The 12,832-nt window shown below is 48.9% G+C and overlaps 1 protein-coding gene across 1 annotated transcript in view; it reads left to right on the top strand.

The window, feature by feature from the left end:
* The window catches only part of ATP8B2 (ATPase phospholipid transporting 8B2), a 32,073-nt gene extending 19,951 nt beyond the window's left edge, over window positions 1–12,122 (top strand). Inside the window, 12 exon segments of the mRNA XM_070951459.1 lie at window positions 779–877; window positions 879–891; window positions 2,299–2,378; window positions 2,380–2,405; window positions 3,649–3,793; window positions 4,521–4,704; window positions 5,615–5,838; window positions 5,949–6,032; window positions 7,407–7,637; window positions 8,340–8,478; window positions 9,108–9,238; window positions 9,857–12,122. Of these exon segments, the coding sequence (XP_070807560.1) occupies window positions 779–877; window positions 879–891; window positions 2,299–2,378; window positions 2,380–2,405; window positions 3,649–3,793; window positions 4,521–4,704; window positions 5,615–5,838; window positions 5,949–6,032; window positions 7,407–7,637; window positions 8,340–8,478; window positions 9,108–9,238; window positions 9,857–10,132 (1,632 nt within the window). The 3' untranslated portion in view covers window positions 10,133–12,122.
* The last annotated feature ends 710 nt before the right edge of the window (window positions 12,123–12,832 follow it).

The following is a 12,832-nucleotide window of genomic DNA, read 5'->3' on the forward strand; positions in this document are numbered from 1 at the left end:
GCCGTTGTTAAGTTAGGGAACACGGTTAAGTTAAGTGATCTGGCCTCGTCTGGTCAGAAGGTCGCGAAAGGGAAACGCCGCGACTGTCATAAGTACGAGTCCGTGGCCGAGCATCTGAATTTGGATCAGGTGACCCTGGGGAGGCCGCAAACGGTCGTAAAGTGTGTGAAAAACGGTCCTAAGTCACTTTTTTCAGTGCCGTCGTAACTTGGAACGGTCACTAAATGAAGCATCATAAATCAAGGACTACCCATAACACAATTGGAATATTTCCCCCCCTCTCTCTCTCCCCTCTCTCCCTCCCTCCTCCCTCCCTCTCTCTCTCTCCCCCTCCCTCCCTCCTTCTCTCTCTCTCTCTCTCCCTCTCTCTCTCCCTCCCTCTCTCTCTCTCTCTCCCTCTCTCTCTCCCTCCCTCCCTCCCTCCCTCCTCCCTCCCTCTCGCCCTCCCTCCCTCCCTCCTTCTCTCTCTCTCTCCCTCTCTCTCTCTCCCTCCCTCCTTCTTCTCTCTCTCTCTCCTCTCCCTCCCTCCCTCTCTCTCTCTCCCTCTCTCTCCCTCCCTCCTTCTCTCTCTCTCTCTCTCTCCCTCTCTCCCTCCTCCCTCCCTCTCTCTCTCTCTCCCCTCCTCTCTCTCCCTCCCTCCCTCTCTCTCTCTCCCTCCCCTCCCTCTTTCTCTCTCTCTCTCCCTCCCTCCCTCTCTCTCTCTCCCTCTCTCTCTCCCTCCCTCCCTCTCTCTCTCTCCCCTCCCTCCCTCTTTCTCTCTCTCTCTCTCTCTGTGCAGCTGCTGGGAGCCACGGCTATCGAGGATAAACTGCAGCAGGGAGTTCCAGAGACCCTCGCTCTTCTCAGCTTGGCCAACATTAAGATTTGGGTCCTGACGGGGGGACAAACAAGGTGAGACTTTGAATGTTGTGTTTCCATTCTGGGTTGGTGGGTTGGTCGGTTTATTTTCTTTTTTTCTGTTCAGGTTTTCCTTGTTTCGTTTCTCTTCTTCTTCCTGTCTTCGTGTTTCTTGTGTTTGTGTGTTTTTTTTTAATGTGGTTTCCTTCTGTGTTTTCTTGCTGTTTTGTTGTTTTTCTCAAAGTTTTCTTTGCACGTTTCCTTTTCTCTTTGTGCTTTTTGGTTTTCTCATTCTCTTTCTTTCTTTCTTTCTTTTCTCTCTCTTTCCTTCATTTCTTCCTTCCTTCCCTCCTTCCCAATTTTCTTTCTCCCTTCCTTCCTTCCTTCCTTTCTTTCCTTTTTCCTCCCTCCCTTCCTTCCACCCTTCCTTTTCTCCATCTTCTCCTTTCTCTTTTCTTCCCTTCCATCCTTCCTTCCTCTCATACTGATCTCATTCCTTCCATCCATCCTTCTTCCTTTCCTTCCTCCTCCTCCTCACCCTCCCATCCCTCCTTTTCTCCATCTTCTCCTCTCTTTCCTTCCTTCCTTCCTTCCTCCCTCTCATTCTGATCTCCTTCCTTCCTTCCTTTCTCAATCCACCCTCCCTCCCTCCCCCATTCCTTTCTTTCTTCCTCTCATTCTGATCTCCTTCCTTCCATCCATCCTTCTTCCTTTCCTTCCTCCTCCTCCTCACCACCCACCTCTCCTTTTCTCCATCTTCTCCTCTCTTTCCTTCCTTCCTTCCTTCCTTCCTTCCTTCCTTCCTTCCTTCCTTCCTTCCTCCCCTCTCATTCTGATCTCCTTCCTTCCTTCCTTCCTCAATCCACCCTCCCTCCCTCCTCCATTCCTTTCTTTCTTCCTCTCATTCTGATCTCCTTCCTTCCATCCATCCTTCTTCCTTCCTTTCCTTCTTTCCTTCCTTCCTTCCTCCTCCTCACCTCCCTCCCTCCCTCCCTCCCTCCCTCCCTCTGTCGATTCTTTTTATGCGTATTTTTAAACGTGCTTTCATTCTTGCTGTTCATGTTTTCCTCCGTATTTGATGTGTGCGTATTTACTTTAAGTTTTCTTTGTGTAGTTCCTTTCTCTTTTTTCATTTTGTATTTTTTTCTTTCTTTTTCTTATGTCTTCTATCGTCTTTCTGGTTTTTGTGTCTTCTTTCTTCAAATCAATTTTGAAGAATGGCAATTTTGCCATTTCACTTTTTGTGGGTTTGTGGGCTTTTTTTTTGGAGGTGGGTGGGTGGGAAATGTGGTTTATTTCTTCCAAACCCCAGGCGCCCCCAGGACGAGGGAAGGGAAGGGGGCACCCTCCTCCCTCCCCGGTTGCACAGATAAATATGGGACCTGTAGTCCACTGGAGCCGAAGGAGAGTTATGCTCAATGGCCCCTGACTCGGACCCCTCTGCTGCCTCCCCTTCCCCAGAGACGGCGGTCAACATCGGCTACTCCTGCAAGATGCTGACGGACGAAATGACAGAAGTCTTTGTCGTCTCTGGACACACCCGTCTTCGAGGTTCGGCAAGAGCTGCGGTGAGTGGGCTTTTCCCAAAGGCCCCCCCCCCATCTCTCTCTATCACACACACACATATTAACACACATACACACAGATATTAACACACATACATACACACACATATACATATGTGTGTATGTGTAGGTATAGATGTGTCTTTGTGTTTTATGAATATGATTGTAAGCCGCTCAGTTATTTTGTGGTGTGATAGATAGATGAGAGGGAGGGAGGGAGAGATAGAAGATAGATAGATAGATAGATAGATAGATAGATAGATAGATAGATAGATGATAGATAGATAGATGAGAGAGAATGATAGATAGATGAAATTATATACTGCACACATACACACACATATATTGAGTAGATAGATGAGAGAGAGAAAATGAATATAGATGAGAGAAAGAAAGAAAATGTAGATAGAGAGAGATGATTGATTGACAGATAGACAGACAGAAAGATGAGAGAGAGAATGAGTCGATAGATAGATGAGATTATAAATAGATAGAGATAGATAGATAGATAGAGGTAGAGAAGATAGATAGATAGATAGATAGATAGATAGATAGAGATAGAAAGATGAGAGAGAGAATGAGTAGATAGATGAGATTATAAATAGATAGATATAGAGATAGAGATAGATAGATTATCTATCTATATAGAAGATAGATAGATAGAGATAGATAGAGATAAATAGACAGAAAGATGAGAGAGAGAATGAGTAGATAGATAGATGAGATTATAAATAGATAGATATATAGAGAAGATAGATTAGATGGATAATAGAGATAGATAGATAGATAGAGAAGATAGATAAAGAGATAGAGATAGACAGAAAGCTGAGAGAGAGAGAGAATAAGTAGATAGATAGATGAGAATATATATATATATGTATATTATATGCAAAAAATTAAAATCTCGGGTGTTTTCCCGCGTCATTGTAAATAAGTTGGTTAAAATATTTAAAATTCTGGTTAAAATCCCAACTTAAAATCTTCTAAAAATCCTTACAGAGCACTCTGTAATCCTGTATATATATATATATATTGTGTAGATAGAGAGATAGATGGACATATATATGTTAAAATTTAAGTGGTTTTTTTAAAAGTTGTTAAGGTGTTTTTTTTGTTTTTTGTTTTTTTGCTGGTGGTGGTGAAAATCCCTCCCTTCTTAGCCCCCTCTATTTTTTTTTTTTTAACCCTTGAGCCTTAATAATGTTGGTCTCCCTCCGTTCCTTTGGGCCTCCCCCTCCTCTGGCAGGAAGGCTCGAGAGAAGCTGATGGAGGCCTCGCGCTCGATGGGCAACGGGTTCACCTTCCAGGAGAAGCTCTCCGCCTCGAAGCTCACGTCCGTCCTGGAGGCCGTGGCCGGAGAATACGCCTTGGTCATCAACGGACACAGCCTGGTACGGAGGGACGCGGCTGCTTTCAAAAGGAAGCGCAGATCTGGGATTCGCTCCTGTAGAATCTCCAAAGGGGGGCTTTAGAGATCATCAAGAGCCTCCTCTGCTGCCTCCTCACCTCCCTCCTTCCCTCCCTTTTCTCCACCTTCTTCTCTCTTCTTCCTTCCTTCCTTCCTTCCTTCCTCTCATTCTGATCTCCTTTCTTCCATCCATCCTTCTTCCTTTCCTTCCTCCTCTTCCTCACCTCCCACCCTTCCTTTTCTCCATCTTCTCCTCTCTCTCCTTCCTTCCTTCCTTCCTTTCCTTCCTTCCTTCCTCCTCGCCTCCCTCCCTTCCTTTTCTCCATTTTTTTTCCTTCCTTCCTGCCTTCCTTCCTCAATTCACCCTCCCTCTCTCCTCCATTCCTTTCTTTCTTCCTCTCATTCTGATCTCCTTCCTTCCTTCCTTCCTACCTTCCTTCCTTCCTCTCTTCTTCCTCCTCCTCGTCTCCCTCCCTTCCTTCCTCCCTTCCCTTCCTTCCTTCCTTCCTCCCTCCCTTCCTTCCTTCCTTTTGGAATGAGAGTAGCCAGTCCAGGCAGCAACAGGAAGAAGAAGAAGCTTATTCTAAGATAGACTGCTGCTGGCCATGGAGGTGCCATTTAAATAAAAAAAATCCTTCCAGGCACGAATCAAAAACACCCCAGTGCTTCCCCCACCGCCCCTCAGAATCTCCCCCTGGTTTCCTTCCCAGGCTCACGCGCTGGAGGCCGACATGGAGATGGAGTTCCTGGAGACGGCCTGCGCTTGTAAGACGGTCATCTGTTGCCGTGTCACCCCGCTGCAGAAGGCCCAAGTGGTGGAGCTGGTCAAGAAGTACAAGAAGGCCGTGACTTTGGCCATCGGGGACGGAGCGAACGACATCAGCATGATCAAAAGTGAGTCTTCCGGGCGTTGCGTGAAATCCGGAAAGCAGGGGTGAAATCCAGCAGGTTCGTACAGGTTCTGACGAACCGGTAGCGGAAATTTTGAGCAGTTCGGAGAACCGGCAAATACCACTTCTGGCTGGCCCCAGAGTGAGGTGGGAATGGAGATTTTTGCAGTATCCTTCCCCTGCCACGCCCACCAAGCCACGCCCACAGAACCGGTAGTAAAAAAAATTTGGATTTCACCACTGCCGCAAAGCTTTGGAGAAACGGTCTCTTGGACACAGGGGATTCTGGGAAATGAAGTCCTTGCCATTCTCAGCTGTGTCTGCAAATTCTGGGGAATTCTGGGAATCGAAGTCCTCCGGTCAGGAGAGGCCATTCCCAGAATTCTCAGGCTTTTCTACAAGGACTGGGGAATTCTGGGAAAGTCGGGAGGGAGTGTCCCAGGAGAGCTGAGGAATTCTGGGAATTGGAGTCCCCAGGTTGGAAGGGGCCGTTCCCAGAATTCTCAGCCTTGTCCACAACAAGGACTGGGGAATTCTGGGAAATAAAAGTCCCCAGATTGGGAGGGGCCATCCTAAAATTCTCAGCCTTGTCCACAAGTGGTGGGGAATTCTGGGAAAGGGAAACCCTCCAATCAGAAGATGGGTTGCCAGGATTTTCAGTCTTGTCCACAAGGACTGGAGGATTCTGGGAATCGAAGTCCTCAGGTGGGGAAGGAGACATCCCAGAATCCTCAGCTTTGTGCAGAACAAGGACTGGGGAATTCTGGAAGCTGAAGTCCCCAGATCGGGACATGGCATCCCAGAATCCTCAGCCTCGTCCACCAGGACGGGTGGAACTCTGCGAATTGTAGTTTTCCGCGTCGGAAGACGACGGTCTTGACCTCTGCCTGCTTTTCCTCCCGGATTCGTGGCAGCCGCCCACATCGGCGTGGGCATCAGTGGCCAGGAGGGCATCCAAGCCGTGTTGGCGTCCGACTACTCCTTCTCCCAGTTCAAGTTCCTCCAGCGCCTGCTCCTCGTTCACGGCCGCTGGTCGTATCTCCGAATGTGTAAATTCCTCTGTTACTTCTTCTACAAGAATTTTGCCTTCACCATGGTGCACTTTTGGTTCGGCTTCTTCTGCGGCTTCTCCGCCCAGGTACGGAACCAGGCACCGGCGTCAGTTAGCGGGGGGTGTCCGGTGGATGCGGGCAATCCAAACAACCCCATACTAATTCATCCTTTCTTTCTCCGCCTCCCCACACAAAGACCGTGTACGATCAGTACTTCATCACGCTCTACAACATCGTTTACACCTCGTTGCCCGTCCTTGCAATGGGGGTCTTTGATCAGGTCAGTCCGTGCCCTCCCCTGGTGGGCTTCACGTCAGCGGGCCGGGAGATGGGTGTGTGTGGCGGGGGAGAGGAAGGCAGCTGAGCGAAGGATTTGTCGAAAAGAGGGCAAAAAAGAGAGAGGAGGAATGCTGCCACTGGGTCTCTGTCGGAGTCCCTGGTTCAGAACGTGCCTCCAGATCAGGGACTCAGGCAGAGACACACTTTGGAGGAAGAACTGGTTTAGGTTGCGAGGAAGGAAGGAAGGAGAAGAGAGAAAGGAGAAGGGAGGGAGGGAGGATAAGAGAGAAAGAAAGGGAGGGAAGAAAGAAAAGAAAGAAAGAAAAAGAAAGAAAGAAGAAAGAAGAAAGAAAGAAAGAAAGAAAGAGAAGAAAAGAAAGAAAGAAAGAAAGAAAGAAAGAAAGAAAGAAAGAAAGAAAGAAAGGAAGGACAAAAGAGTCTTCGGAGAGGGGCGGCATATAAATTTAATCAATTAATTTAACTTAACTTAAATTAAATTATTAAATTAAAAGAGAAAGGAGAAGGAAGGAGGGAAGGAAGGAAGGAAAGATAAGAGAAAGGGAGGAAAGGGAGGGAGGAAGGATAAGAGAAAGGAGAAGGAAGGTGGGTTGGTAGGTTGGAAGGAAGGAAGGAAGGAATAAGAGTGAAAGAAAGGGAGGGAGGGATGAAAGATAAGAGAAAGGGAGGAAAGAAAAGAAAGGAAGGGTGGAAGGAAGGAAGGATGAGAGAAAGGAGAAGGAAGGTGGGTGGATAGGAAGGTAGATACATAGGAAAAAACGGAAGGAAGGAGTAAGAGTGAAAGAGAGGGAGGGAGGAAAGATAAGAGAAAGGAGAAGGAAGGCGGCGTGGGTAGATAGGTAGTTACTTAAGAAGGAACGAAAGGAAGGAAGGAGGAAGAAGGAAGGCAAGATAAGAGAAAAAGAAAGGGAGGGAGGAAAGAAAGGAAAAGATGGAAGGAAGAAGGAAAGGGGAGGGACGAAGGGAGGGAGTGTGGAAGGAAGGGAAGAAGAGGGAAGGGAGGATTAGAGGGAAATGGACGAGAGAGGAAGGAAGGAAGGAAGGAAGGAAGGAAGGAAGGAAGGAAGAAGAGTGAAAGAAAAGGAGGAGGGAAGAAAGATAAGAGAAAGGGAGACAAAGAAAGGGAGGGAGGAAAGAAAGGAAAGATGGAAGGAAGGATAAGAGAAAGAAAAGGGAGGGAGGAAAGGAATGGAGAGAGGAGGGAAGGGAGGGAGTGGAAGGAAGGAAGGAAGGAAGGAAGGAAGGAAGGAAGGAAGGAAGGAAATGATCGATCTGTTCAACCAAACCGCTGCTCTAGGCCTCCAACTCCGGGCAGCCGCTGACCGTTCCTCTCTCTCTCTCTCTCTCTCTCTTCCAGGATGTGCCCGAACACCGCAGCCTGGAGTACCCCAAACTCTACGAACCGGGGCAGCTGAATCTCCTTTTCAACAAGCGGGAATTTTTCATCTGCATCGCTCAGGGCATCTACGCCTCCATCTTCATGTTCTTCATCCCTTACGGGGTCTTCAGCGATAACGCCCACCTGGTCGACTACCAGTCCTTTGCCGTCACCGTAGCCACTTCCCTCGTCATCGTGGTCAGCGTCCAGGTGCGTGGTACCCCCCTTCTCCCATCTCTGCCAGGGCGCGGGAGAGGGATTCCCACCCCCTTGCCGGTTCCCCTTGTCTCACTGTGTTTTTGTATTTACCCGATGAGCTCATATTTTTGGATATTCAGACTTTCCGTAGCTTGCCAAGTTTCTTATCGTAAGCTAACTGCGCATGTTCACATTCCTTCACTTTCTTCTAATTCCTTTGTTCTCCTGCCAGGAGAGGTCCGGCCGCAGAGAGGTGGCCGGCAGAAGCTTTGCCAAAATGTAATTAATTAGATTAGTGAGATGTTTTATTTTCTTTCTAACAAATAAATGAGTTTTTCTTAGAAGATAGATCTTCGGGTTTATTTTCTTGCAAAAAGTATACACAAGGAAAATGCCACGATTCACCTCTAACTCGAGCAATTACTCCAGGAAGGTAACAGGGCTGATTGGCACTCTGACACCCCTCCCCCCCCACTCCCCCCAAAATATGCGTGCCTGAAACCTCGTTGATGTCTTCTCCTTGCCCGTTGGCGGTCAAAGCTCGTGGGGGGCAAATGCCCCAATCAGTTTGAAGTTTGGGGGCATCGGGCACACCTGACATGGGTTTTTACTAAGGATCGGCACAAAGTGGCATTTGCCAAGGCTCTTTGGAATTAAGCGCTACGGTCGACTCCGGAGATCTCCTGGTGGTCACTTTTCCTCTCCCTTCCACAGATTGGTTTGGATACCGGATTCTGGACGGCCATCAATCACTTTTTCATCTGGGGCAGCCTGGCGGTTTATTTTGCCATCCTCTTCGTCATGCATAGCAACGGACTTTTCCAACTTTTCCCCAACCAGTTCCGTTTTGTCGGTGAGTCCGGTGGGGGAGAAAATAAAAATAAAACCCCTTAACTGTTTTCGGGGCGGATGGGTGGATGAACATCGATAATTTAAAAATCAAAACGATCGGATTTTTTAAAAAAAATTAAATTGGATTTTTTTTTTTTTAAAAAAAAATCAAGTTTATTTTAATCAAATGCTTTTGGAGTAAAAAAAAAAAATCTATCCAAAGATAGTTTTCTAATTAAGATACATTCATGATTTAGTTTATTCGGCCCGAAATGGAGCTTAGTTAGGTAGCATGAGGAGGCTGTATATTCGGTTTGGCGGTTCGAATCCCGAGTGTTGCCGAACGGGGTGAGCTCCCGTGACTTGTCCCAGCTTCTGCCAACCTAGCAGTTCGAAAGCACATAAAAAATGCAAGTAGAAAAATAGGTACCACCTTTGGTGGGAAGGGAACAGCATTCCGTGCGCCTTTGGCGTTGAATCATGCCGGCCACATGACCACGGAGATGTCTTCGGACAGCACTGGCTCTTCGGCTTTGAAACGGAGATGAGCATTGCCCCCTAGAGTCAGGAACGACTAGCACATATGTGTGAGGGGAACCTTTACCTTTAATTCCCATCCTTCCCATGAACCGTTTTTCTCCTTCATGCCAGGCAATGCCCAAAACACACTAGCCCAACCTGCGGTGTGGCTCACCATCGCCCTGACCACCGTGGTCTGCATCATGCCAGTCGTTGCCTTTCGGTTCCTCAAGCTGGACCTCCGGCCAGAACTCTCGGACACGGTGAGTGAAAGCCGGTACGCGGAACCCAGGACCTTCCTCCCTCCCTCCTTCTTTGCGGGGAAAATTCCCTCGTGTGGACGGACGGAGCTGACCAGTTTTAGCTTACGGTGGTCTCTGTTTTTTCACTGCCGTTGTAACATCCGACGGTCGGTAAACGCATCGTTGTGAATCGAGGATTAGGATGGGGGGGTTGTGGCAGGGGTGAAATCTACTTACCTTCCCTACCGGTTCGTAAGTGCGTGCGCCATCGTCACGTCTGATTTTTGACCCCCTGCGCATGCGCAAAGCCTTCTGGGCATGCGCAGAGGGTCAAAAGCGGGTTACTTGTTGGTTAAAACCACGAAGTAACAATGTGCGGGCGGGTGGGTGGAGCCTCGCGCTACCGCCGCTACCAGTTCGCTGAACCACATGCCACTGGCGCTACCGGCTCGCGCGAGCCATAAAGAACCGGCAGGATTTCACCACTGAGTTGTGGTTAGGGTTAGGGTTAGGGTTAGAGTTGGGGTTGGGGGTTTGGGATGCTGGCACGATTAAGAAGGCGCAGTAGTGGGAAGATTTTGGCGAGGAAGCTGAATAGCCTCTCGCTTTGACGTCCGCTCGCTCTGCTTTCTTCCCCAGGTCCGTTACACCCAGTTGGTTCGCAAGAAGCAAAAAACCCAGCACCGTTGCATGGGCCGCGTGGGGCGCACGGGTTCCCGACGCTCCGGCTACGCCTTCTCCCACCAGGAAGGTTTTGGAGAGCTCATCACTTCCGGCAAGAACATGCGGCTCAGTTCGCTGGCCCTTTCCAGTTTCAGCGGCCGCCCCAGCACCAGCTGGATCGAGACGCTGCGGAAGAAGAAAAACAGCGGTGGCGGCGAGCCCAGCGCGCCCGAGAAGACGCTGAAAGTGTGACACAACGCCAGGGGAGCATCGTAGACGATGGATGGACCCATGTGCTAAAGATCTCGTTCCGGCCGTCAGGATGAGAGAAAGGGAGCTCACCAAACGGGAGCAGATCGGCTGTCGCCGAGAACTCAGAACCGTGGCTTGAAGTCTAACGCTATCGCCATGTAACCAAACCACGTAACCCACGCACCCCCTCAATTCAAGCTGCCGGTGTATTTGAGGTAGCTCGCTCTAGCTGATCGGCGAATGTGGGACGTTTAACTGTTCCTCTCGTTGGACAGGAAATCCTTCGAGCATTTACGTTCTGCTTTTGAATCCAGGGATAGTTCCTTGTTCGAGCAACGTGGCATCTTTTCTCCAAAGTATGTACGAATCAAGAAAATTGGGGATGTAAGATGGGGGCTAGGACTGGGGGAGACGTAGGACTCCTCCTACTACAACCCTGTAACCTTGTGCTTTGGATTTGCTGGGGGGGTTTTTTAGCCTTGGGGGGGGAGAGAGAGAGAGAGAGAGCGGGGAAAAAATAATCTCGCAAACGAATCTCGTTTACAAAGGAGTGAGGATTTTTCCTACTCCTCGTTGGACATCCAGCTGGCATTTAAAAGGCACTGGGTCAAACCTTTGAGGGTTGCCAACTCCCCGAAGCGGCCACGAGGCCCGCCTTGCCACGAAAGCATTTTGGCATCTGATAACTCAGGTTGAAGAAAAGACTCGCTCCGCGAGCGACGTCCAAATCTCGGCACGTGGAAACGCGGCTCTTTTCAGTTTAAAGACAAGAGGACCGAGTGCTTTCGGACTTACAAGAGGGGCGCCCCACCCCAAATCTTCCAAGAAGAGTTCAGGATTTGCACCACGTCTTTCCGGGCGTCCCTCGGAGGCTTTGGATCTTCCTTTCTCCCAGGGAGAAAGTAAAGAAATTTTATTTTTTTATTGTGTCGGACTTTTCGATTGCAAAGAGTTCCTTCCTTGTCCTTCTGGGCCCTGTCCTTCGAGGGTCCCGCAACTCATTTCCCGTGTCCCAGGAATTGGTGGAAAACAGCGACCACCGAATCGGGGCAGAGTAAACCAAGAGTAACATTGGGAAGAGTCCCAGTTGCAAAAACGCCTCGTTTCTTCCCGCAGCCAAACTCGTTGAGATCCGTACAGCTTCCACTTCCTTTCGAAGAAACAATTGACCTTCTTGGGATCCCTCTCGGTCTGCAGAGATCTGTAAAGATGTCCTGCTAGATCCTCAACTGCAGATCGATGGAGCAGATTCCCACCAGATCCCTTAAGCCATGCTATGCTGTCGGGGTAGACGATTCGTCCAGAAACTGGCACAACCGTTAGAGACAAAGGATAACCGATTCCGTCGAACCTCCAAAATGATTTTCCTTCGTCCAAACGCAGAATTGGGAGGGGAGCACTGAAATCTTAAGTATTTTTCGGGGGGATCCCGTTTGCAAATCTACCCTGTTGCCTTGAAGTAAGACGTCTTCTCCGTAGCCAAATATCATGGGACAAGTTTCCGGGCAGCCCTGAAAACAGAGGGGTAGTTGAGCGCGTCAACCAACCGGTACCGACATAGATTTTCTGGCGCATCAACAGTTTTAACCGGTACGCCTTGAACAGTGGCTAACCTGGTTAAAAAGAGACTGTCCCGAGAGATCGTCGGAAGTTGGAAGAAGCTGGCAAGTTTGGGATCGTTCGGGCTCTTCCCGTTACTCCGCTCGCAAATTTACACCACCGACGAGACTGAACCAATCTGGGATGGACAACATCACGGGCAAGAGGGAGAGGGACGGTGCCCGGTTCTCTCGATTTTGATACCAAAGAGGACATATTTTGTCCGCGAGGGAGAGGCGCGGGATAAATCCAGTTTGGGCACAGCCTCTCCGTTCGGGCAGAAGAGGGGGGAGGGGGGCGAAACCGCAACTGTGCCAAGCAGGGATTAAGGAACATTGAGTATAATTTATTTTACATTTCTATACTGGGCAGAATTGTTATCGTTTTATGACTATAAAGAGAAATTGCCTTTTCTTTAAAAAAAAAATAATAATGTGGGTTTTTTTTCCTAGCGGCGTGCCTTTATTGAGAGATCTAGGCGATCTTGTTGGAGGGGCTATGGTGTACAGTTTAACGACGGTTCAAAGTGACGGGAAAAGAGGATTCGTGACCCGTTGTTGCAATTATGACTGTCACACACACACACACACACACACACACACACACACACACACACACACCCCTGTGGTCACACGATCGCAATTTGCGACTTTCCTACCTGACACGGTGGCTTGGTGGCTAAGACGCCGAGCTTGTCGATCGAAATGTCGGCAGTTCAGCGGTTCGAATCCCGAGTGCCGCGAAACAGGGTGAGCTCCCGTTACTTGTCCCAGCTTCTGCCAACCTAGCAGTTCGAAAGCAGGTAAAAAATGCAAGTAGAAAAATAGGGACCACCTTTGGTGGGAAGGGAACAGCATTCCGTGCGCCTTTGGCATTGAGTCATGCCGGCTACATGATCACTTAATGACCGTGTGACTCGCTTAACGACCATGGTAAAAATGGTCATAAAAAATCACATCCGGGCACACGATGATTCAACGTCCAACCCATGCCAAATGAACGACAGAAAATCCAATCCCATTGGTGGTCATAAATTGAGGACTACCTGTTCAGTACGTTCTCCTATGTGTGTGGGGCTGGCAATGAGTGTTTTCCCCTCCA

This window comes from Pituophis catenifer, unplaced genomic scaffold (genome assembly GCF_029215685.1).
Source record: "Pituophis catenifer annectens isolate HBS135680 unplaced genomic scaffold, rPitCat1.0.hap2 SCAF_10, whole genome shotgun sequence".
Classification (NCBI taxonomy): Eukaryota; Metazoa; Chordata; class Lepidosauria; order Squamata; family Colubridae; genus Pituophis; species Pituophis catenifer.